The sequence below is a fragment of the Rhinolophus ferrumequinum genome (assembly GCF_004115265.2).
Source record: "Rhinolophus ferrumequinum isolate MPI-CBG mRhiFer1 chromosome 5 unlocalized genomic scaffold, mRhiFer1_v1.p scaffold_110_arrow_ctg1, whole genome shotgun sequence".
Classification (NCBI taxonomy): Eukaryota; Metazoa; Chordata; class Mammalia; order Chiroptera; family Rhinolophidae; genus Rhinolophus; species Rhinolophus ferrumequinum.
The window spans coordinates 3969161-3991564 of NW_022680355.1; the positions used below are offsets into that span (position 1 = coordinate 3969161).

Below are 22404 nucleotides of genomic sequence, written 5' to 3' on the forward strand. Positions count from 1 at the left end.
TGCAACAGAAGCTTAATGTATGCTTTATTGAATGAATATTGAAAAAAACTCTGGGCAACTTGCCAGATTCTGAATGTGTCATCCTGAATGAGGGTGGCTCCTGCCAACACTGAGTTTACAGTCTAATCTAGAACTGGAGGTAATGATTTCCTGAGATTTAAACACTCTCTCAAGAAAAGTGAACAGTTTCATTAAGCGAATCAATGAATACATCTAGAAGAGTGATATTGTCAGCAGATCGTGGAGTTAAAATAGACTATAACTCCAAAACTTTAAACACAATTTCTTTCCCACTTTTATACATACATACATGCATATACATGCACACATATAAAAGTACTGCTGATTGTTATAAATGACATATATATTTTTTCATGTCTCAGCCAGGGTTTTCAGGAGGCTCCCAGCCATAGCTTACAAAGTGGAGGGTGGCCACCCATCCTTATCCCTTGCAGGCTGGCCACTCATCCATATTGTAACGTCCTGGTTTCCCAGTCAGTTGTTTTTCAAAATGTGTTCACCACCCAGTCAGTTCTCCTTCCATCACCATGTATTTGACCCCAGTTGTGAATTTCTATAGGTCTATTTCAACATACAAAACGGCATCCTTACAAAAAAAAATGCTGATGCCTAGAAACCTTGTTCTACAAAGAATTCCACTGTAGTAAAAATTGTTGAAATAAGAGGCACCCTCTAATAGGAAAATGCGTCGGATTAGGAATATCTGAATGGAATGCTATAAATGGAATATTCTTGTTATGGCTACTACTCTCTTACCAAGAGTTCAAGATCTTAAGGAGGTGCTTATTTGGTCCAAAATGTGATACTGAGCCTTCTCCACTCTATAGAAAAAGTCGAGTTCTATGAATCAGTAGTACCATTTTGCAAAGATGAAGACAAACAAAGAGTCCTCAAGGAAAAACTCCGGACTCAGGTTGCAAGCGGTCGATTTGGACCTCGTAGAGAGGCCAGCTGCAGATTTGGGTGGTAGGAAGGCAACCCTCAGGTCGTCAGTCCCAGTTCTTTCCTGCCTCCTTTTATTACTGCCATCAGTGCTTTCCACTGCTGGCGGGATGTCCTTTGTGGACACTTGCTCTCTGGGGCCGCCCGAGGCCTTCCCAGATTTCAAACATTCAATTTAGGAACGGAGCCTCCCAATCTCTGAAGGGATCAACCTGTTCTCCCACAGGCTCCTGGGGTCCCTGCGCTGCGGTTTGGGAACCCAGAGAGTCGTTCTGCGCCGCCCAAGAAAAGGCAGCTTCGAGGCGCCAGGCCGCGCTTTCGTGGCTTTGAAAACTTTCCAGCGCGCGTGCCACGGCGACGTGCAGCGGCCTGGCGGGACCCACGCGGCCCGCGCCTCCTGCGGGGAACTTTTCAGCGGCTCGGTCGTGTCACTCTCGCTTTTCGTTGCGCCTCCCCCTGGCCTCGAGCTCCGCTAGCTCCCTCCCTCTTGGCGAGGACTGTCCCTGCGCGGCTGCCCTGCACTCGCTCTGCTGGGGCCCGCCGCACAGCTGAGGAGCCCCTCTCCCGGGCCACCTCCTAGCTCCCTTGTGTGTCGCTTTTCCAAATGGCCCGGCCCCGTCCCGCGCCCTGATCGCCAGCGAGCGCAGTGCCGAGCCCCCGGCAGCCCGGAGCAGGGGCGGGGCGGGGAGGGGAGGAGGGGACCCGGCGAGGAGCCGGCAGCTGCTTGGAGCCGACTTTTCGCCAATGGTCCAAAGCGACATGTCCAAGTCGCCTCCCACAGCGGCGGCGGCGGTGGCGCAGGAGCTCCAGATGGAACTGCTGGAGAACGCGGCGCCCGCGGGGGCGCTCGGAGCCGCCGCACAGGTAGCGACAGTGCCGCGCCTTCTCCTTTCTTTGTGAGCTGCCTGGGCACAGACCTGTCTCAGCCGGCGCCTCCTCTGCTTAGATCCCTCGCCTCGTCGCTCCCTACTGCCTCGATCTCCTCCGCCACCTCCTTCTTCCCGCCCTCGCCCTCTGCCACCCACTCTCTTCTCCTGGCGCCGGTGACCCTGCCCCTGATCGCCTTGCCCTGGCTTTCCTCTGGCTTCCATTTTTCTCTGCTTTCGAAAACCCAGTGGGAAGGGGCTGGGCGACCTCCCGGTCTCCCAAGGTTGTCGCCGGGCTTCTCCTGTCCGCCCTCCTCGCCCCTTCCCGGGAGAGGCACATGGAGAGACATGAACCAGGCGAGCGGACTGGACCTGCTCAAGATCGTGAGTCCTGGTGGCGGGGAGGGGCTCCGCTTCCTGTAGCTCGGGCTCTCATGCCGACCCTTCTGGACCAGCTCTGAGCCAGGGTGCGAGTGGGGGGCATTTGATGGAGGTGGGGGTGGGCTCCTATCTCCTGGGAGCAGCCCCGCAGCTCTCCGTACCTGGGGCGTTTCCCAGCCCGGACAGCTCAGCTCTCCTCGCCGCACTTGCCTAGGTTTGTCTGGACACTTCGTTCGTTTCTCTTAAGAAGAAAGCGAGCTGGGAACGCGAAAGTTTTTATTTTTCCATCTCCCCTGAAATGATATCCATTTCAGAGAACTCCAGGACCACCTTTTTCTCCGATGAATGTTAGTGGTTACTGGAAAAATTCCGGTTTGCTGCTGTTTTGAAATAGGAGATGTCAGTTGTAGGCGTTGGGCAGTGAGAAGGTGGCTTTTACGTAAGGCTTTGGCAGGTACAGTGTGGATTACAGACACCTCCAGGTCTCAGAGGTAAGCAGTCTCTCAACTTTTATCCCAGCAGGGGAGCGATTTAAGCCTCCTAGCTGTGGGCTTATTGGCGAGTGAAGGGGTCAGGGTTACATTTTAAACATCATTTTGGAGAAATGTCTCTTTGCTTAGCTTGTTGATTTCAAGCCTACATTTGCTAGATTGTAAATTGTGGTAAGATTGTATATTTTCACACTTAGCTAAAATTTATAAATATGTAATTAATATATTTTGCATTTGCATCAGCTCAAGAGAGAACATGTTAGAGTGTTATTTACTGTAGTGATGGGGGCGGGAGTGGGAAATATAATAAAGGTTACAAATGTTTTGTTGCTATTGTGGTTTTGAGGTGGTGGAAATTGACTGCTCCACATAGTTTAATACTGTTGACAATGACAGTTCCAGTGGCATAATCGTGGAGCTTTACTGAACTTTCTTTTACCACTGGGAAATACACATGCTAACTTAAAACACATAAATGACTTTGATTTGAGATGGAGGAAGCATGCAGAATCCAAGAACTTGTAGAATCCCAAATCCATTTATTTTGTAAGACAGCTACATGTTAGTCCACCTTGGGCTGTGGCCCCATACAACCAGAGTGGGGACCTGTAACTAATCACCTGCATTAATATCCAGCCTCAGCCAGAGGACTTGAATTCTTACCAACACGTTGTTACATTTGTTCTAGACTCCTGGTTTTGTCTAGTTACTTACCAGGTTAGATGAGAGTGAGAAGTATTCTCAGAGACCTCCAGGATGGTTATTCCGGGATGAAGGTCTTGAATATTGATAGAGGAGGAAAGAACTTTTAGATCTTCTTTTCTCTTTGATCTTCTTTCAGGGATTTTTTTAAAAGTTTTTTATGCTTCTGATAAAAATAGATTTCCTACATTTATGGAGATCAAAGTTAGGACTGACAGAAAGCATGACTGCATCCAGATAAGAGACACTAATTTATTTAGTGACTTACGTAGTTAAACCTAAGTCAACAAATATTTATTGTACGGTTACAATGTGGACATGATTCAGAGGCGAGAACACACAATTTCTGATTTCAAAAGAACTTATATTCCAGTAGCTGCAAGTGCGGCAAATGTGTGACACTTGTATGGCATGGGACTATAAGAGAAGTCCTGAATCTTGTATGATTTCCAAGGAGTAAGGATCACAAATATTCTATTTGGAGTAAATGTGTAACGATTTCTTAGAAGAAGTGACGTTTGAGAAGAGACTTGCCGGCTAGCTCAGATTTCAACAGAGATTTTAGAGAGCTGATGGGGAGCTAACCATACTGGAAGCAAAGTCACGGAAGTTGGAAGTCTTAAAGCAGACATTTGATATCCCTAGTTTGAAAAGAGTGTGGAAAGGCACAGATTAGGCAGAGTTAGGCATAAGACTAACAAGACCATTCGCGGCCAGATCTTGGAGGCTTTGAACCCCGCGGTGTATTAAACAATAGAGACCCGTGGATGGGGTTCAATAAAGGAGCCACATATCATCTCGGCTCATTCCAAATTGTCACCTGGGACAGATGTCATCTGGTACGAGAATTTGGAGTCTGAGGAGTCCAGAGGTGGAGGTCCCAGGAGGGAGATTGATGGAACAATTTCGACAAGAGGTTAACAGGCCTAAACTAAAGAGACAGAAAAGATAATGGATATGACGGGTCTGTGCATGAGCCGTTGCAAAGATTCAATCCATATGAATTGGCGAGGAGTTGCATAGACGCATAAGTGAAAGGAGAAAGGGAAGAATGGATATTATAAGCAGGTAAGAGGTATAAATACTGCAGTAGCATCCATCTCCTTCCTTTCTCTACCTTCCAAAAATGAAAGCAACGTTCCTTGAATTGTGTTCATAGCACTTCCATTATTTAAGGGAACTGTTGCCTTATTTACTTTCTGTCAAATAAACGGTGGCATCATGGGGCTTTCATCTCTCTGGGCAGGGCAGGCCAGCAGTGAAACTGACTGAGGAAGGAGGCTGTCTTACCAGCATCCCCCTGTATTGTGTGACACTGAATAATCATAATTCTACTTAGAAATGGGATTTTCATTTGCAGTCGTACCTCTAAGCCATCATTAGCTGTAAGAATCCGTTCTCTTTCACCTCTGGATTACATTGCAAGTTCTGTACGAACAAAGTGAAAGACATATATTCATAAACTGCCCGTTTTTCCTTTTTTATGTCAGTAATCCTGCCTGGGGAGGGAGCAGCCTCACACATTCCAACCCCTTCCCGCCAGCACACCGTCATAAAGGAAGTGGGTGTATGGCTTACCTGAGAAGCGAGTGGCACTCTAACTGCAAGTTCTTGAAAGTTCTTCTGTAAGCAAATTGCATCGCTGTTTAAGGGTGACCTGTTGTATCGTTTCACTGTGAACTTGGATGCAGACGACCTTCAAAGTCAAGGTGCTAATTTAGGATTCTCCCTCCAAAGCTCCAGATCTGCGCTGTCCACTACAAGTAGCCACCCGCCACACGTGGCTTTTGAGCTTGACCTGTCGCTAGTCTGGACTAAGAAGTGCTATACATGTAAAATACACGCCAGACTTCAGAAACTTAACATGAAATAAGGAATATTTCACATCTCATTAGTAATTTTTGTATTGATTACATGGTGTAATGGTAATATTTTGGATACATTGAGTTACATAAAATACATGATCACCTGTTGCCATTTACCTTTTTAATGTGGCTACTAGAATATTTCAGTTAGAATATGTGGCTTATATTATATTTCTATTGGACAGCATTATTCTAAACTGTGGCACTAGCAGTTCTCCCGGGAGTTGACTCGATCGATCGTGTATGAAGCCTGGCTACGTAGATCAAGACAGTAGCTGAATGGGACTGAGACTAGAAAGGTGACAGAGGAGGAAGTACTCGAGAAACAAGAGCAGTATCTCAGCACTTTAGGCCTCCAAGAGATTGTAAACAGCACCTCCAGTCACACCTGAAAATGAGCAGACAGTAGTAACCAGAGGGCCTGTTTGTTTTGCTCCTAGCAACAGCACCCAGCTGGTTCTACCCCACCTGAATTTGCCAGATGATTTTCAAGCATGCTGTAGCAATACAGCCATATCCTGAATCTGTAGCAAGGAGCTTTATCTACAAAAGAGCTGCAGCCATCGTCCCATAGATCTTGAACCATATCAGTACCATTTTTCAGAGACATTCTTGCGTGCCATGTACAGCTTAGTCTTTTGCAGTCTCCAAACATAATGACCACGAGTCTTGTGTTTTATGTTTTGCTAAAATCTTCGCTCCTCATCGTCATCAGTTTTCTCCAGAACAGTATTTTTATTCTGGTGTGGCATGGGGGAAATTTAAAAGAAATCGGAATTTCCGAGTGTGTTTTAAAATGCAAAGTGTAATATCTGACTATTTGAGTGATTTGAGGTTAAGTTGATTTTGTAGTTTTACGTTTCTTTTCTCTTTTTCTTTTTATGTAAAGAATTAGTTTACCTGTTGCTGCATTTGATTCTTTTGAATTATACAGTATGTAGCCTTGATCCTTTCAAGAAAGACTGAGCAAACTACTTGTTAACCTGGTAGGGGGTGGTGGCACTCTTTAATTTTGTGACTGTGGGAGATACCTATATCCATCAAATAGTATATGGCATCCACTTCCTTTCACAATTATAGGGAGTTAAAATTAATTATGACACCACTTCAAGTAACTGGGTCTGTCGTGGAGTTCTTTCCAAGCCTGGCTGGAGGTAGATTGTGATAAGGGCAAAGTTGGTCCCTGGTTTTCTCTGCCCTCCCTGCCTCTGTACTTCCCCACTAGGCATTGCTCTCCTCCCTTTTCTCTACCTGCCAGAACCTCAAAAGAGCTCTATTTATGCTGCCTCTGGATTCCTTTCATCTTTTGTGTAAACTGATCCATATAGAAAACAACTTATGTTTCCCTTTTTTCTAGGGAGTTAAACTTCTCTCCTAGTAAAAGATCTGACTACCTCATTTATACTAAGCTATTGGAAAATGAGATTTCATGTCTGATTCTTCAATGCATAGTTTTGGCTTTGTTTGCTTTGGACCACAAAATGAGGAAAATCTTTAGTTCAAAGTGATAAATATCAAAGAGTGCTAATCAAGAGGTATGAAATGAATTTCAGCGTTATGTTCATGGGGATCAATTTTTAGGAAGAACTGTCTTGTATCCATTAATCACAGAAGCGACATCATTCTCAAAGTTGCCCTCAAGGGCTGCCGGGCCAGCTTTGCGCGTACAGCTGGGCTGAAATTTCCACTTAACTGGCAACTTCTGTAATTAACTGCCAGTACTGTCTACTTCAATCAGACAGAAATTCAATTTTAATTACCTGTGAAAATGTGAACATTTAGTTGCTAATTTTGAGACTACAGTTCAATTTTTAAAGTTATTTATTATCAAAAAAGAAATTCATTTACATGAAGCTGATGTTAACATCATGGTGAATGTTGGCTATCTTTTTAATATGTCATTTATATATTCGTGGAAATTTCTTAAGGTTTTTTTTTAAGTTTCTGAAATCTTACTTAACTTGATTGTTGTTTTAGGAGAAGTAAAGGAATTTAAATACAGTTTTCTCCTTTTTTGCTATGGTGACATAATTTGTTTTTATTAAGCTGCATATAACTAATAGGCAATGAGTGGAAATTAGCGACTTTTCGGGCTGTTCCAAGAAATACTTAGAGGTCTGGATGTGTCAGGGAGAGTATTATGGGTTACACTGTGCACTCTAGCCAACCCATTTTTTTCTCTCCCTTTCACTTCCTGAAACCTGCGAGGTTCTGATGGTTAACTGTTTCATGAATCAGGTGCTCATATATTTACTGTTGCTAAAAAAATATTTAGAAAAACCATTGGTCATAAAAGTAGCTGCATGTGAAGTGGCACCTTAATGAAGAAAACTATATTTCTTTTCCAAATTTAGTCAAGTAAATATTTGATATTTAATCTTTCATGTCCTTTTCCATTTTGGGGAGGTTTGGCCTTCACTTTTTCTTCCCCCTTAATTCCTTTGGATGAAACACTCTAATCCTTATTTTCAAAGATTTAGAGTAACTAAAAAACAAGTCATTCCAGCAAGATGGACTTAATTTTCAATATGCATTGAATTAAAGGAAACTTCATTTTGTAATGGTAGTATAAATTTTCACTAACATTTTTCAAAGTACATAGAAATGGACTATTAGCTTTTCAAAAGATGCTTTAAGTTTTTTCCTGGATCCTGGATGTTGTTATAAAAATAACTAATCATTGAGTTCTATACTTAAAAAAAAAGGAAACTGTAGAAGAGAAATTACCGCTGAAATTAGTAAAAGAACACAATAACAGAATAGAGGTATTAGTAAGACTTTCTATTTGTTTGGCTTTTAATAAATATGATCTACAATGAATCGGAATTCGCTATAACACTATTAAGGCAGGAACAAATGAATACTTTGAATAAATCATCGCTCATAAATTTAAGTGATTGAATGATGATATGTTTTTTTCAGAATCACCAGTTTGCAAGCAATTCATTGTGCCATCACTGTTTTCTTCGTGTTCAAACTAGTTAAACTGTTCAAACCAGTTAGTGTTCAAACCAGTGAAAATCTGTAGAAATCCAATGTAAATACATTACATAGGTAGCTAACTACACCCAAAACGATGTTTATCAGGGGCCTAGAAATAGTAATGTGATTTTTATTTTTAAATGTATTTCATTTCCTGCAGAGAACTGCAGCCTTCCCTGTGACTGGATGTCTTCAATATTGTGTGGTTCTCACAGCGCCTGTTGTGCAATTGTGAACAGCCATGAAAAAGCTTATACACCAAAGCAGCTGACTCATAAAATGTATTTATCATTAAAAATCTCAAACAAATGACAATGCTAAAGTTTCAAAGACACTCTGTCACCCATTTCAACATGGAACTGAAAAGACACGTGATAATAGGATGAGATTATATTTTGTCTTAGTTCTCAATGACAGTTTATGCTCCTCATGGAGACAGTGTATTTAACATAGATTTGCCTCCACCCCCTCCAAAGAAACACGTTAGATCCAAAAATTGTTTCAAGATCTTAAGTATTTTGCCATATGAAATAATGTAATTTTTTTTTTTTTTTAATTTTAAGGAAATTTTCATACTTTATTTTAGCGTTCTTAGGCCTTGGAAGACGCTTCTGTCCAAACCTTTACATAATAATTGGAAAAGGAAGAATGTTGTTGAAAGAATGTTATTTTTCAACAGTTTACTGAATAATGTTTACACAAGTAAGAAGAATAAGCTGTTAAGTGAGGAGAACCTTGTATAATACATTATGAAGGCCCAGCCTAGATGATCTCTCCTTTTATGAAGTTGAGAGTTAATTAAATGCCATGGAAACACATTTGTATTATATAAATCCCTTAGATACTTAGAGGAGAACAAATATATTTAAGAAAAGTTTTTCCTTTAAGATTATACCCCCCTCTCACTGATTGCAACTGCATCTAAATTACTCAGCTGAAATCCATTACAGCTTGCCTAAGTGCTACATACATTATGGTTTATAAGATATTTCCATTTTAATGAAAACCATATCAATAAACAAAATAGAACAAAGGTAGCGTTTTCAAAACCTGAACATGGTGCTTTTGAAAAGTAAAGTTTGTAAATTCTGATAATCTAATGATTAGATTCAGCCCAATTTTTCCCCACCCTTCCAGCCCTAATGTGGGCATCAGGTTTTTTTATATATATATATTGAGTCTTTACCATGTGCTAGGTCTTACACTAAACGCTATAAAATACATTATTTCATTTAATACATAAAATAGCTCTGTGAGGTATTAATATCCCCCGTTTAAGGATGACAAGACTGATGGTTGGAGAGGTTTAAAAAATTGTTCGAGGGCCAGCCGGGTAGCTCAGTTGGTTAGAGCGTGCGGAGCTCTTAACAACAAGGTTGCCGGTTCAATCCCCACATAGGCCAGTGAGCTGCGCCCTCCACAACTAGATTGAAACAACTACTTGACTTGGAACTGATGGGTCCTGGAAACAGACACTTAAATAATAAAAAAAAAAATTGTTCAAGGTCTGCTATAGCAGGATCCCAACCTATGTGTCTCTAACTGTAAAGCTCCACTTATCTGCAAAGCTATTTTCAGTTATATTTTAATGTTCGATGTTTGCAATAGCTTTACCTGTGCCTAGAATTAAACATAGATTGATGCATAGTCTATTCCTTGTGCTTTCAGTGTAAACTGCAGATAGAGTAGGAAAAGCCAGTTCGTTTGTAGATGTTTGTGTTTCTCCCAATCCTATTATTGAAACAAATTGTCTTACTTTTAACATACCGGTCTTAAATACTTACTTTTTCATTATTATTATTCCATGAAACTTAGTTTTCTTGCCTCCTCAGCAAAATCACTAAGTTGTTACAAAAGCAAGGCTTTTCACATCATGTACAAACATTACCACCATGGGCCAGAAAATTTTACAAGGTATTTTAATTTCATGTAATTTACTACCACGTAAATAGCGATTTCACCATTTCTCAAAGCAATGTCTCCATCCATACAATCATATGAAGCACTGGCACCGTGCTTCATTCTTTCACGTTCCATCTAGACTTACAGATATATAAATTTAAAGGTAATTAATCAGAATTCATATCGCAGTGTCCTTCAGCCACCATATGCAGTTCTTGCAAGTACCACTCCAATATTTGAGTACCTGTGGAATTATGAATTAAACCATGAAAAGGAGCAAAAGAAATGCATGCTCTGCACTGCTGCAAAACAGCATTTCATTATGCATGGATCTATTACATTCATGCTGAGAGGTTTTGATAAGTTACCTTTTCTCTCACCTTACTGCTGCACCCTGAGTCCCTCCTGCACTTTTCAATGCTCATTTTTAAATGCTTTATCTTTAGTGGATTTTGCCTCTTGACAACAGCTATGCTAATAGGTAGCCTCCATTTTTTTAATTATTAAATGTTTTTTATTACATCATTAAATGCTTTGTCTAGAAATTTCTCCTTACACACTCACTGATTTGAAATAAAACATTTGTGATTTCTCCGATAATACCTTTTTAATAATGCCCACATGATGGCCATTCATTCCTTACTTTTGGTCTTTGACATTTTCTAAAACTAGGCCTGATTCCTGTGAGAGGATCTAACAATAATCTCGTTTTTCTTCCCCTCCCCCCTTTTTTTAGTCATATGGAAAAGGCGCTAGAAGGAAAAACAGATTTAAAGGATCCGATGGCAGCACGTCATCTGACACTACCTCAAACAGTTTTGTTCGTCAGGTAAGGAAGCTCTTATTTTCATGGTTTGGAGAAGTATATTAAAATGAATTTAGCTTTTTTTAAAGGTTGTTTGACACCATCATTTTTAATATTTATGTAGTATTATTGTGTTTACTTTTAGTTCAAGTGAAAACTGTACCGTTTATGGTCATAATTAAAATGTTTAAATTTTAAGTGAGACTGTGATAATTACACTCCTAGCAAGTTGGGGAAAGACAAGTGTAAACTTCCTTACAAAGAATTTCTTTATAACACAGTAAGTGAACTCTAGCGGAAATGATTACAGGTTTTGGAGTGGTTTTTTTTTGTTTGTTTGTTTTTTCCCTTCTTCCCTGGGGGGAGGCAGGCAGTGGGTATCCATATCACCAACTATGGAGTTGGGACACTGGTATTCCTCTAGCTTGAGTTGTCTTCTGCTTTCTGCTTCCCACTTGGAATTTGGATTGGAAAAGAGAAACTGGTTCTTGGTCTTGAAACGGTGGAGGCTGCAAAGGTTAAACAGAGCACGCAATGTCTTTGTGACATGATTTCAACTGCCCTTGGTGACGTGGCCTTCCTTTCAGTTAACACGGGGTGTATTCCTGCCCAGCAGTTTGGAACTGTCCCCTGAACAGGCAGTGTCAGGAACCCTAACTTACAAACACTCTTATCTGTGATAACAGAAAGGCCCTTAATTAGCTGAGGCAGAACACAGGCAGCCAGATCTCGGAGGATAACAGCTTACATGTGTAGACTAACGTTCTTCAGGTGTAGGCGAGCGTGCGTGTCTCTTCATCTAACACTTCTCAGTGGAGAGGAAATTGCAGAGGGGAGTTCTAGAGAAAAGCTGCTTTCCTGGCTGAAAGACCACCACCTTCTGGTCGGTGTGCTCATAATCTGTTGTCAGTGACAGGTCATTCGCCAAACAGTGGATGTCAACTGGAAAAGCTGCTCCATTTCTTTTGAAAAGAAAGCCACTTTCCCCCAGTGCTTCCGGTGTCCCAGCCCCACCCCACGTTTCTCCCTCACAGTTAGTTAGCAGCCGCTCAGCTTAAACTTGTTCACCTGCTGTATCTGTGGGGCTTTTGTGCTTGGCTGGTTGCTGTCTCCTATGCTTTCCCACCGCAGACAGAGGATGGTCCCTCACCACCGGTTCCCCACTTGCAACATCAAGTACGCCAAAGGTATGTCTGAGTAATTCATAGGCAACTGGAAACATTTTGGTTCTGGTCTGTGCCAACTGGGAATCGTTTCAGTCTTTGGTAAAGGAGTTGGTTAAGAAGGAGCAGAGCTTTTTGTTGTTGTTGTTGTTGTTGTTGTTATTGTTAAAAATCTAGAAAGAAAAAGGAAATTGAAGCCAAAGGAGGTCCAGCCCTGGAGCTCTGTTGTAATGGTGTCAGAGAACCTGGGAAGGGTGTAAGAGGAGCTGAAGGTGTCATCGTGGGCAGAATTCCAGCATTGTGGTCCTAAGTCTGAGTGAGGGGCCTTCAGAAATGGTGACTTAGCTTGGGTGATTCTGTTAAAGGAAAGTTAACCTCAGTCCTTTTCCATTTCACGCATCCCTATTTATTCTGCCTCTTGGACAAGGACACTGAACATGGAGAGCTAGAATCCATAACTCTGAGTCATCATCTCAGGGCCGAACATCAGAGGATCTGAAGCAGAAACAAATAAGCTTCTTAGGATGCAGAGTGGCTGCAGCAGAGCCACACAAAATGATAAGCAGCTTGTCAAAATCGCATGGAAAGAACAACGTGTTTCAAGTGAGCAAGATATTGTGACTAGAAATTAATAGTATAGAGCCGTTATTGCTCATTTTAGTTCTGTAAAAATGTCGTTTAAAGGCAGTTGCTGGACCCCATTTTCCAATAGTCTTGTTGGCTGTGAATTCCCCTTTCGTGGAGTTTTAAGAACTTAATTCGTAAGGTCAGGAGGGTTTGCCCCTCTGTGTATAAATGAACTAGAATGTGTTTTTCCTCATTACTTCCTTTTGACATTGCGTTCTTGGTTATGTATGGGAGGTTCTGTGCTTGCAACACAATTATAAATGATAAAGAGCTGCTAAACTACTTACTATAAATTTAGATATATATTGCCAAAACGTGAGCATGTAAGAAGACAAAAAACAAAACAAAACAAAAACCTAAAGGCTCAGCTCTTTGAATCTCAGTAGAATGAGGTTGCAATGGCATGGATTTGGGGTAACGATGTCACAGGCATCAAGAACCCTGAAATGCCAGCTTGCTGCTATCACAGAAAGAAAACCAGTATCTTTGGCAAGAATGCCCTTAAGCACTGTATTTTACTTGGTAATTTAATCTCTATTCTATTAAAACGGTGTTTATATTTTGCTATTACTTGAAAATAGGCAAAAATCTACCATGAATTAGCTAAATATTTAATATGTTATGGTTTCGTCAGAGTATTTTCAGAAAAACGTGGTAGATACCATGTTTCCCCGAAAATAAGACCTAACCAGAAAATAAACCCTAGCATGATATTTTAGGATGACATCCCCTGAACATAAGCCCTAATGCGTCTTTTGGAGCAAAAATTAAGATAAGACCGGTTTTATTTTGGGGGAAACAACATAGTAGCAATAAGTATACATTAGATTAAATAATTTGAAAGAACCCCTTTTAAGTGTTTTCTTTTTATCATACCATGTTTCGCCGCAAATAAAACCTAGCTGGACCGTCAGCACTAATGCATCTTTTGGAGCAAAAATTGATATAAGGTCTGGTATTTATATTATATTATGTTATATTAGACGGGTCTTATATTATAGTAAAATAAGACTGGATCTTATATTAATTTTTGCTCCAAAAAACGCATTAGAGCTGATGGTCCAGTGAGGTCCTCTTTTCGGGGAAACATGGTAACAGATGTTTTGTTAAACAAGTGATTTGTGTCAGTATACAGGAGTATTTCAGAGATATTGCGGGTTTGGTTCTAGACCACTACAATAAAGCAAGTCATAAAATTTTTGCTGGTGGAGGGTCTTGCCTTCAATTTGTAAAAAAAAGCACAACATCTGTGAGGTGCAACAAAGCGGAGAGCAATAAAAAGAGGTATGCCTGTAGTACTTTCATCCTTGTTCCAAACCACCCAGCTAACGAATGCTTGTAGAAAGATTCCTACCAGTGTTTTTAGGATAAATACATACAGTCTTCTTTTAACTTCCTTTTTTGTAGGAAGGCAGGCTGTCTTTAGCATTGTAAAATTTCCCTAGCATCATGATTTAAAAACAAACAAAAGAGAAAACAACAACGAAATCCCAAAACAAATGTTTCCTTAGTACTTTCATCAAAAGTTGCTCAGATGCCTAGTTTGTGTCACCATTTCAGCATATTCTGCTTCTCTTATTGGTAATGAGAAGTAGAGAAGTAAAATTGGAGAGTATTTATTTTTTTCTCTTCCTCCCACAAGAGTCAAAGAAACACACACTTTTTTGAATCCTGAAAGTCTTTTTTTTTTTTTTTTAACTTGGAAGTGAACTCAATCACCTGCTGTTTGGTTCTGAGGTTTGCCTGAGGCTGATGTGTGCCCATGAATCACCCTGTATTTCAAATCTGGGTAAAGTTAGCTGCACATACAGAGCCCAGTTTTACATTAGGCCTCTCTAGAAATGGTTTTTCAGTTCATTAGGACTTTGCTTTGTAAATAGACATTTTAATTTTAATTTATTAAGGGGCAGAAAGTGTTAAACGTAACTTTGAGGCACCCTAATTAGAATTAATGCAGATTATTGTTCCAATTGGTTATGTACCACTAAAAGGTCTTTAATCCAAGAAGTTTTGTTCCCTTCATTTATTAGTAAGATAATTAAGATATCGAGGTTGTCTTTGATTCTAGTATAAACTCTTTGTACTCTCCGGCTGTGTTGTGAATAGATGCATCAATAGGAGAACTTCGTTTAACATAATAAACCATTCTTAAAACCCTTTGCATTTAGTGCCTTATGTCAATTTATAGTCTATTACAATGATTACATTTTCATATAATTTATCTCTTTCCTCCCAAATTAAAAAAAAAAAAATCCCTGAGTTCTGTTTTCTGAAAAGGAAGGAGAACGAGTAGTTTATTTGAGGACCAGAACCTAACCAAGTAAATTAATTTACTGGAAGAAAAATAGGTGGTTAGGAGTAACAAGGCCTGCCTGGCACTGAAGGATAGAACATTCGTGCTGTTCTTTTGGAGAGATTGTGCAAGAAGTGCTAACTGTATAAATTCTTTGATTTGGCCAAGGTCAGAGAAGACTATGTAGGTCTGCAAATAACTATTGGTCATCAAAGTTGAAGCAGCTTGTGGGGGTCGGGGGCGGCGGGTGGAGAGGGGAGTGTTAGTAACTGTTCCATCAGCCCAGTTACTTCTCTTTTCTTCTCGCTCTTCCTGTTTTATTCTTTTTTTTTTTTTTTTTTGGAAAGTTTCTTCATTTTCTTAAAGACATGTGTTCTCCCTGGCTACATTTATGTACCTGGCAGTATTCCTAAGATGAACACCAAATGCTAAGGGAATGACTGCCAGTGTGCTTATTTTGATGATTCCACAGCATGGTAACTTTCATTCAGCAAATACTGTCATCTGAGTTCTACTATATGCTCTGCTGTGTGTGGCCAGGACTCACAAACTGCTTCCCCTGATACTTTTTATGGGCCACCCTGTTGTACCAACTGGTGTCTTTTGTGCAGAAAGTCGAGCCTTAAAAATCAACAACTCTCTTTGGAATTTTCAAGTGCCATTATTTTGGGGCATTCGTGGGGAAGAACGCTGCAACTCATCTGGGGTTTTGCTCACCAGTATATATTGTGGTTGTAAGAAAACCTGTAGCTTCTAAGGGCTTCCAGAATACAAATCGGGATGACAAAATGGAATGGACCAAATATTTAACAGAAGGTTGCGTGACACTTTCAGAACACGGTATTCTAAACAAATTCCATCGTCTTTCCAGTACCATGTTCTTGGTGCAGCTTTCTGGACCTTTTATTAGTTCAATTTGGCTTTAAATATGAATGATTAATCACAGAGACACACAGTCTATTTTTTGGTTTTGTTTTGCAAAGACAGATTAAACTGCGATAATGATTCCAGACTCCAGGCCTTCATACACTGATATGTTTAAGGTTGGATAAATCTTTCAGCTCTTAAACACTGGCTGGTTGCCTTGTCATGCTGTATTCGTCACAAACACAACTATAAATAATAATGCAGTAGATTTATTGCCACTGTGATTTCCTGTAAATGTCTTTCTATCTTATTAGGAATTCACTTAGATTTTGTGAATGGCGGAATATCTTCTGAGACCGCCTAGGAACTTTTCTGAAATATATCCATACAAAACTATTGAGCTTTTCAGTGAAGAAGTCCCTTGTTCCTTCTATAGCATAAGCCTATATCCTACCATTGATGTTTTCCTGTTTTTCTTTTAGGAAACATATACTTTAGAAAGCATCAAGACAAAATTTAGATTTTGTACTTCAACATGTAATTAGTTTTAAAATGTCTCTTTTAACCTAATTTTTGTGGGAGAACGTGGCTACAATTACATATGATTATGTATAAAATATTCCTGATTCTCAGATTGTTTTCATATATTTGAAACACCTACCCTATAAACTAGATTTGATTAGCATCTCTAATTGTTAAAATAATTTTGTGGATTGAGACACTTTATATCTTTTTACTGATACAAAATTTAACGTTTTAAGGCTCAGGATTATTTCTGCAGGTGTTTTTAGTTTCTTGGATTCTCAGATATGTTTCAAATTATAATATACTTTCCACTTATGTACCATTTCCTCCCATTATTATTCATCTCCTGCTTGACCAATCCACATCAAGTCTTAGAAGTTAGAGACTGAGTTAGCCCCACTAGATTAACTGAAAACGTACAAGTGGCCTAATATGGAGTAATTCGTATGGTTAAGAAAATGGAGCTCCATTAAGCACTGAATTGACAAAAAGTATATGTTTCAGTTGAACCCTAAACTTTTAGGAGTGCTGCTGAAGATCAGTTACTTAGCTTCAAGTTAATTATTCATATGTCTCAGGGCTTCACGGGCATTGTACCCAAGTAGTAGTCTGGTTGAACCAAGGAGTAGCTCTCTCTTCCCTATACTGTCTTTTATAGATATAAATATTGTTAGCTTCTCCCCTTATTGCTTTGTTTCTGGAAATCTTCATGTCTGATGATTATCAGATGCTAAAGAAGTTCTCTTTTGAGATGTTGGCTTATGTCTGAAAAATATTTGCTATGGTTGAGTTCAACAAGGAAATATTCTAGTGTTGTCTCTTCATTATTCCACATTTGTGACCAAGCTGGTGTGTTTATTACAAAGACCTGAGGTGGAGAAAAGGAACTGAGTACCCCACCCCCGCCCTTGATCTTACCAGGCTTCCTTTCACCATCTGCTTATTTTAGAGTTGGAGGATGAAGGAGGGGAAAAAACAGGAAGATGATCACAGGAAGGGGGGAGACACTTTATAGAGTCTTCCATTGACTCATAATTGGGAAAATGTAGCTAAAGCTCTTCAGGAAGTCTCTGTCCCCTGCCACCATCTCACCATCTGTGTCATCCCTCCAAACTGTCATCAAGTTTAGAGAATTCTCTTGGTTTAGGGCTTTCCATCTCCCGTCATATTTCCTTGTGTCCTTGGTATTCACAGAAAAGTTCCAACTTCCGTTCTTTCTTTTTCTTTACACCTGGTAACAGGAGAGCCGAGGGGTCAGTTTGATTGTTTGAACTTCTGACAAGGACAGTTTGCTTTGACTCAGCTTTCTCCTCTCCATCTGTCTGAAAGTCTGGGCACTGTGACCTCACCAGTTTTTCTTTCTTGGAAAGTAGTGTTTTCTCTGAGCCCAGGGTTAGCTTTTTCATGTAGGTGTAACCTTGACGCTTACTTCCATTTAGATGTTTACTCCTATGGAAAGATTTGTTGATTTCTCTTTGGTCTCAGTGCTAGATCTGAAAATTGGAAAATGGCCGATTGCTTTATTTATTTTGTTTTTAAACAACTCCCACAACCAAAACAAACAGGCAAACTTTTCATGTGAAAGAACAGTAACATGGATGGTGTATTTATTTGCTAGAGCTGGAATAAGGACCACTGGGCAGCTTAAACAATAGAAATGTATTGTCTCTTAGTTCTAGAGGCTGGAAGTCTGAAATCAAGGAGTTGGCAGTGAGGGAAGGATGGTTTGTTCTGAGGCTGTGAGGGAAGGATCTGTTCTAGGCTTCTCTCTTTGGCTTGTAGTTGCTATCTTCATGTTCCCATGCCATTTTCTCTGTTGTGTCTGTCTACAATTTTCCCCTTTTTATAAGGACATCAGTCTTATGGGATTAGGGCCCATCCTAATGATCTCATTTAATTTAATTACCTCTATAAAGACCCTGTCTCCAAATAAAGTCACATCTTGAGGTATTGGAGGTTAAGACTTCAACATGTGAATTTTGGCGAAGGGGACACAATTCAACCCATAACAGATGGTGACTCGGTTATAATTAGCTTCATATATAAATTTCTTTTTTTGTTCTACCATATACCATAAGTGTTTAATATGAAGACAGGCTTACACTAAAAAGCATTGAACCAAAAGGCCGGCGTATATCAGAAAGACAGAAAAACATCTTTTGCCAGAATATGAAAGGAGTAAACAGGTGCACTTCCCACGTGTGTTAATATGATTCATAAATGGAATAACTTCATGTATTTTTTTATAATCAACCTGATAAACTCAACTAACATCTTATGAACCCATTTTAATTTTCTTTATCATAAAAATTTTAATTTAGAATACTCAGTTTCTGTAAAGTGTAAAAATCTCCTAAGCCCTTCACATCTTGTACCTAAGGATGTTACATAGATTTCTCAAATGTTTTTAAAAGGTTTGGGAATTTTAAAAATTAAATCCATCAGTATAACCCAGAGTCTGGTTCATACTTTAGCATAATTTGTCATGGGTCAAATGCATGTGAACTATTGCATACCTACAATAGATGGGTTCTTTGAATTATCTTCATGACAGCTATGAGTACACACACACACACACACACACACGCATGCACACATATGTGTGTGTGTTTTCTGTGACTTTTAGCTTTTCCTTTCACCCTTTTCGTTCTCATATTTAAAAACAGTTATATTTAAAAAAAACAAGTATATGCCTAAATCAGTGTCCTTTAATATGTGTGAAGATTTGAGCTACTGTTTAAAAGTTATCCTTATACTTTTATACTTGCATTTCTCACTGTGAATAATTAACTCTATTGAGTTCTTCCAGTTATTAGTTCAAGCTAATTGACTTTAAATAACAAGAAAAATGAGGAATTAAGATCCTCACTTCATCTTTCTCTCTGACAATCACAAGGAGAGCTGGAGCGAGGAGAAAAGCCCCAGGGTGGGTGAGAATACCCTGCTACGTATTAGCTACTTGTGGGGGGAAAAATATCAAAGATCATACGTCATCTCTTCCTGCTTTATTCAATGATGCTTACTGGTTCGCCAAGGTGAGGGTCATACAGAAGAACGTTATTTACTCTTTCTAAGATCTGATTTCCAATAATGCTCTTATACAAAGCAGCATATATTTAAGGAGTCCAACAGAAATCTATTAAAGATGGGACAGTCAGGTGTGTTGTTGGCATCAGCGGGCTGGACGTGTGCATTCTGGAAACAATTCCTAAAGGACTTGGATGCTCGCTTGTGGTTAAGCACTGTTACCTGGAAGGGATCAAAGGATCAGCCTGGGTCATAAAGGAAAAACATTAGGAGGTTGTTTTTAGGTAGGAAGCGGCTACTAGGGAAGTTGTAAACCAGGGCATGACTTACTGACATGGGAACAACCATATTTGAACCTGACGGTGGAACTGTGTTCTAGCAGAGAAGCAAAAGAAAGTCTGAGCGAGCCCTGAGGAGGTGATGTTTTATTCTGAAGAGTACGCATAGAAAGCATTTGAGCATTGATCCCACGAATAAGGTTAACTTTACATTTTGTAAATTGAAATTTTCAATTACGAAGAATTTAAAATTGCAAATGGAAGTGCACACAGTGTGTTCCTGGGATGGTGTGTGTGGAGTCAGGGTGTGTGGTGAGATGGCTGGGAGCTGACGCCGGAGGTGCAGCAGGGCACCGCCTCACATTCATCTGTGCCTGGATGAATTATGCAGCATCGTGGGGCGAGGAAAGGTTGGAAAGAACGCACTGATGGGTCGGCTAGATGGAAAATCAATCATTGTCAAAGAACACGTTTGAATAAAGACGATAGTGATAGCTAATGTTTGTCGAATGCTGATGGTGTGCTGGCCACTCTGGTAAGCGCTTTATTTCATCATTAACAGCTCACTGAGGTGGGTGCTGTGGAGGCCTCGCTAGGTGAACTAATTTGCCCAAGTTCATACACTTAAAAGTCCCTAGTATTTACTAGAGCAAGTTGGCATCCTTTGGGGAACGTTAACGCGTTTCTTAGTCAGCGGGAGACTTTAGACAACAACTATGCTCAAAATCTGGGGCAAGGGGCCTGGTGGTTCTGGGTCACTAGGGCAAAGCCAGTGGCCATGACAGTGAGTGGAAGGCACAGGATCCAGGCTCCTGAGCCAGGACTCGGGCAAAAGCGGGGCGAGCAGCTGGGTGCCAAGGGCTGAGCTGGCCTCAGGTGGGGCTCCAGCACCATCAAGGAGTCCGGAGGGTCTCCTGTTTAGTGTGGAGTATACATGGAAGAAGAGAGATGCTCACAGTGAATGAATTGACAGATATCAATGGTACCATTCTTTACATTTTGCTACAGATTTGAAATATTTTTTTTAAAAAAAGTTTTGGGCAAGAGGAAGTGGTGGGATGAGTGGGAGTGGGCAGAGTGCTAGGTAAGATAAAGGGCAGAAGCTCCGTGAGGGAGACTAGGACCCCAGGACGGGTTTAGAAGGGGGGTGCTTGGTGCACGCCTGCCCCACAGAGGAACACGGAAAAGGAGTCATTTCATGCTCTCAGATGCCTTAGGCCGCGTCCTGCCTGCCTGTCTGGAGGGATGTTTCCTGGCCTGCTGGGTCTGCCATAGCTGGGAGACACTCGCTGATGTTTTCTACTGGCCACCTAATAACAGACTTACGCGTTAAAAGAAAAAAATCTTTTAAGACTTTTGTTTCAAAGACAAAACAAAACCATGTACAAACTCAATATTAGTAGGTTTTCCTCAGAGACGTCAAGTTGAAGAAGGTCATAAGACTGGGTCATAAAGGATTTATGGGGTTTAGAGCCCCAAACAATGGCTTATCTCAAAATCAGAGTGTGGCTTTTTCAGTAAATTTATGCAAACCCCTTTGAACTGGTGCTGACTAACAGCCATTTTCTCTTGAGTAGAAGTAGTCATTAGCAGTCATAAGTTGAAAATCAGCTATTCTCTCTCTGCCTCAGGCCATTTGTTTGACAGAGAGCAGTCATTCGAGAAAAATGAGGTTATTTGGTTAGTAGGAGACCCTGCCCTTTACCCTATCTAATTACCCTCTTTTGGAAGAATTACTTAGTATTTGTAGTATTTGTTGGACAACTCTGTATGCTCATGATCTTTTGGGCGATGTTTATAATATTCCCATAAAATGGGTCAAAACAGTTTTACTAGCATTTTCCACAGTTTCTCTCCACTGCCATTAATACAGGAAGCATCAGCATCCTGAAGATGTGACATGTAATATGAATGTAATAAACTATATTTTGATGATTAAAAAAATAAGATTGCATGTAGCCTGTTCTTCAAACTCAGTTGTTTCAAGTCCACACATAAGTATTTGGGCTTATATATTCAAAGCAGAAAAGGAACTCTGGATTCAGGATTCGAAGATGTCTATATTTTATTATGAAACAATTTCTCTGACCATTTGTGTGTGTGTGAACACTACACTGGAAACAGGCCAAGTGTGCAGGTCCTGTCTGACTTTGCCAGACTTTATTTGTACTAAGTTCTCTTGATTGGTCCTCATTTTTTCGTCTCCTCATCCATTCATTTATTCACCAACATGTGAAGTGCCTTTGCTAGGCACTGGGCCAGATAGAGAATAAAACAACAAGGTTTTTTCCAGTTTTAAGATAAATAAGTCCTGCAGATATAATGTACAACATGGTGACTATAGTTAACAATACTGTATATTTGAAAGTTGCTAAGGGAATAGATCTTAAAAGTTCTCATCACAAAAGAATTGTAACTGTGTGGTGATGGATGGTAACTAGAATTACTGTGGTGACCATTTCACAGTGTATATACGTATGTCAAATCATTAAGTTGTCACAAAGGAGGTTATATCTGAGCTGGATATTGATGGATGAGGTGAAAATGTTTGAGGTGAAGAAATTGGGAAGGGATGTGTCAGCCCTGTGCCAAGACAGAAAGATTGAAAATAGTATGTTCCCTGCACTGGGAGCTGGTGTGTGGGTGGATGGGAGATGAGGCCAAACA

General features: G+C 40.3%; 1 protein-coding gene across 4 annotated transcripts in view; it reads left to right on the forward strand.

Annotated features, from left to right (window-relative positions):
• The first annotated feature begins 1459 nt into the window (after positions 1–1459).
• CACNB2 (calcium voltage-gated channel auxiliary subunit beta 2) overlaps positions 1460–22404 on the forward strand; it is a 324544-nt gene continuing 303599 nt past the window's right edge. For 2 of the 4 annotated variants that reach the window (XM_033100594.1, XM_033100596.1), the window contains exons 1-2: positions 1460–1827; positions 10889–10981. In XM_033100594.1, the coding sequence (XP_032956485.1) occupies positions 1708–1827; positions 10889–10981 (213 nt within the window). In that variant the 5' untranslated portion in view covers positions 1460–1707. Of the gene's footprint in view, positions 1828–1872; positions 2214–10888; positions 10982–22404 lie in introns of those variants that run through there. The other 2 variants (XM_033100601.1, XM_033100595.1) reach the window with 2 other exon arrangements.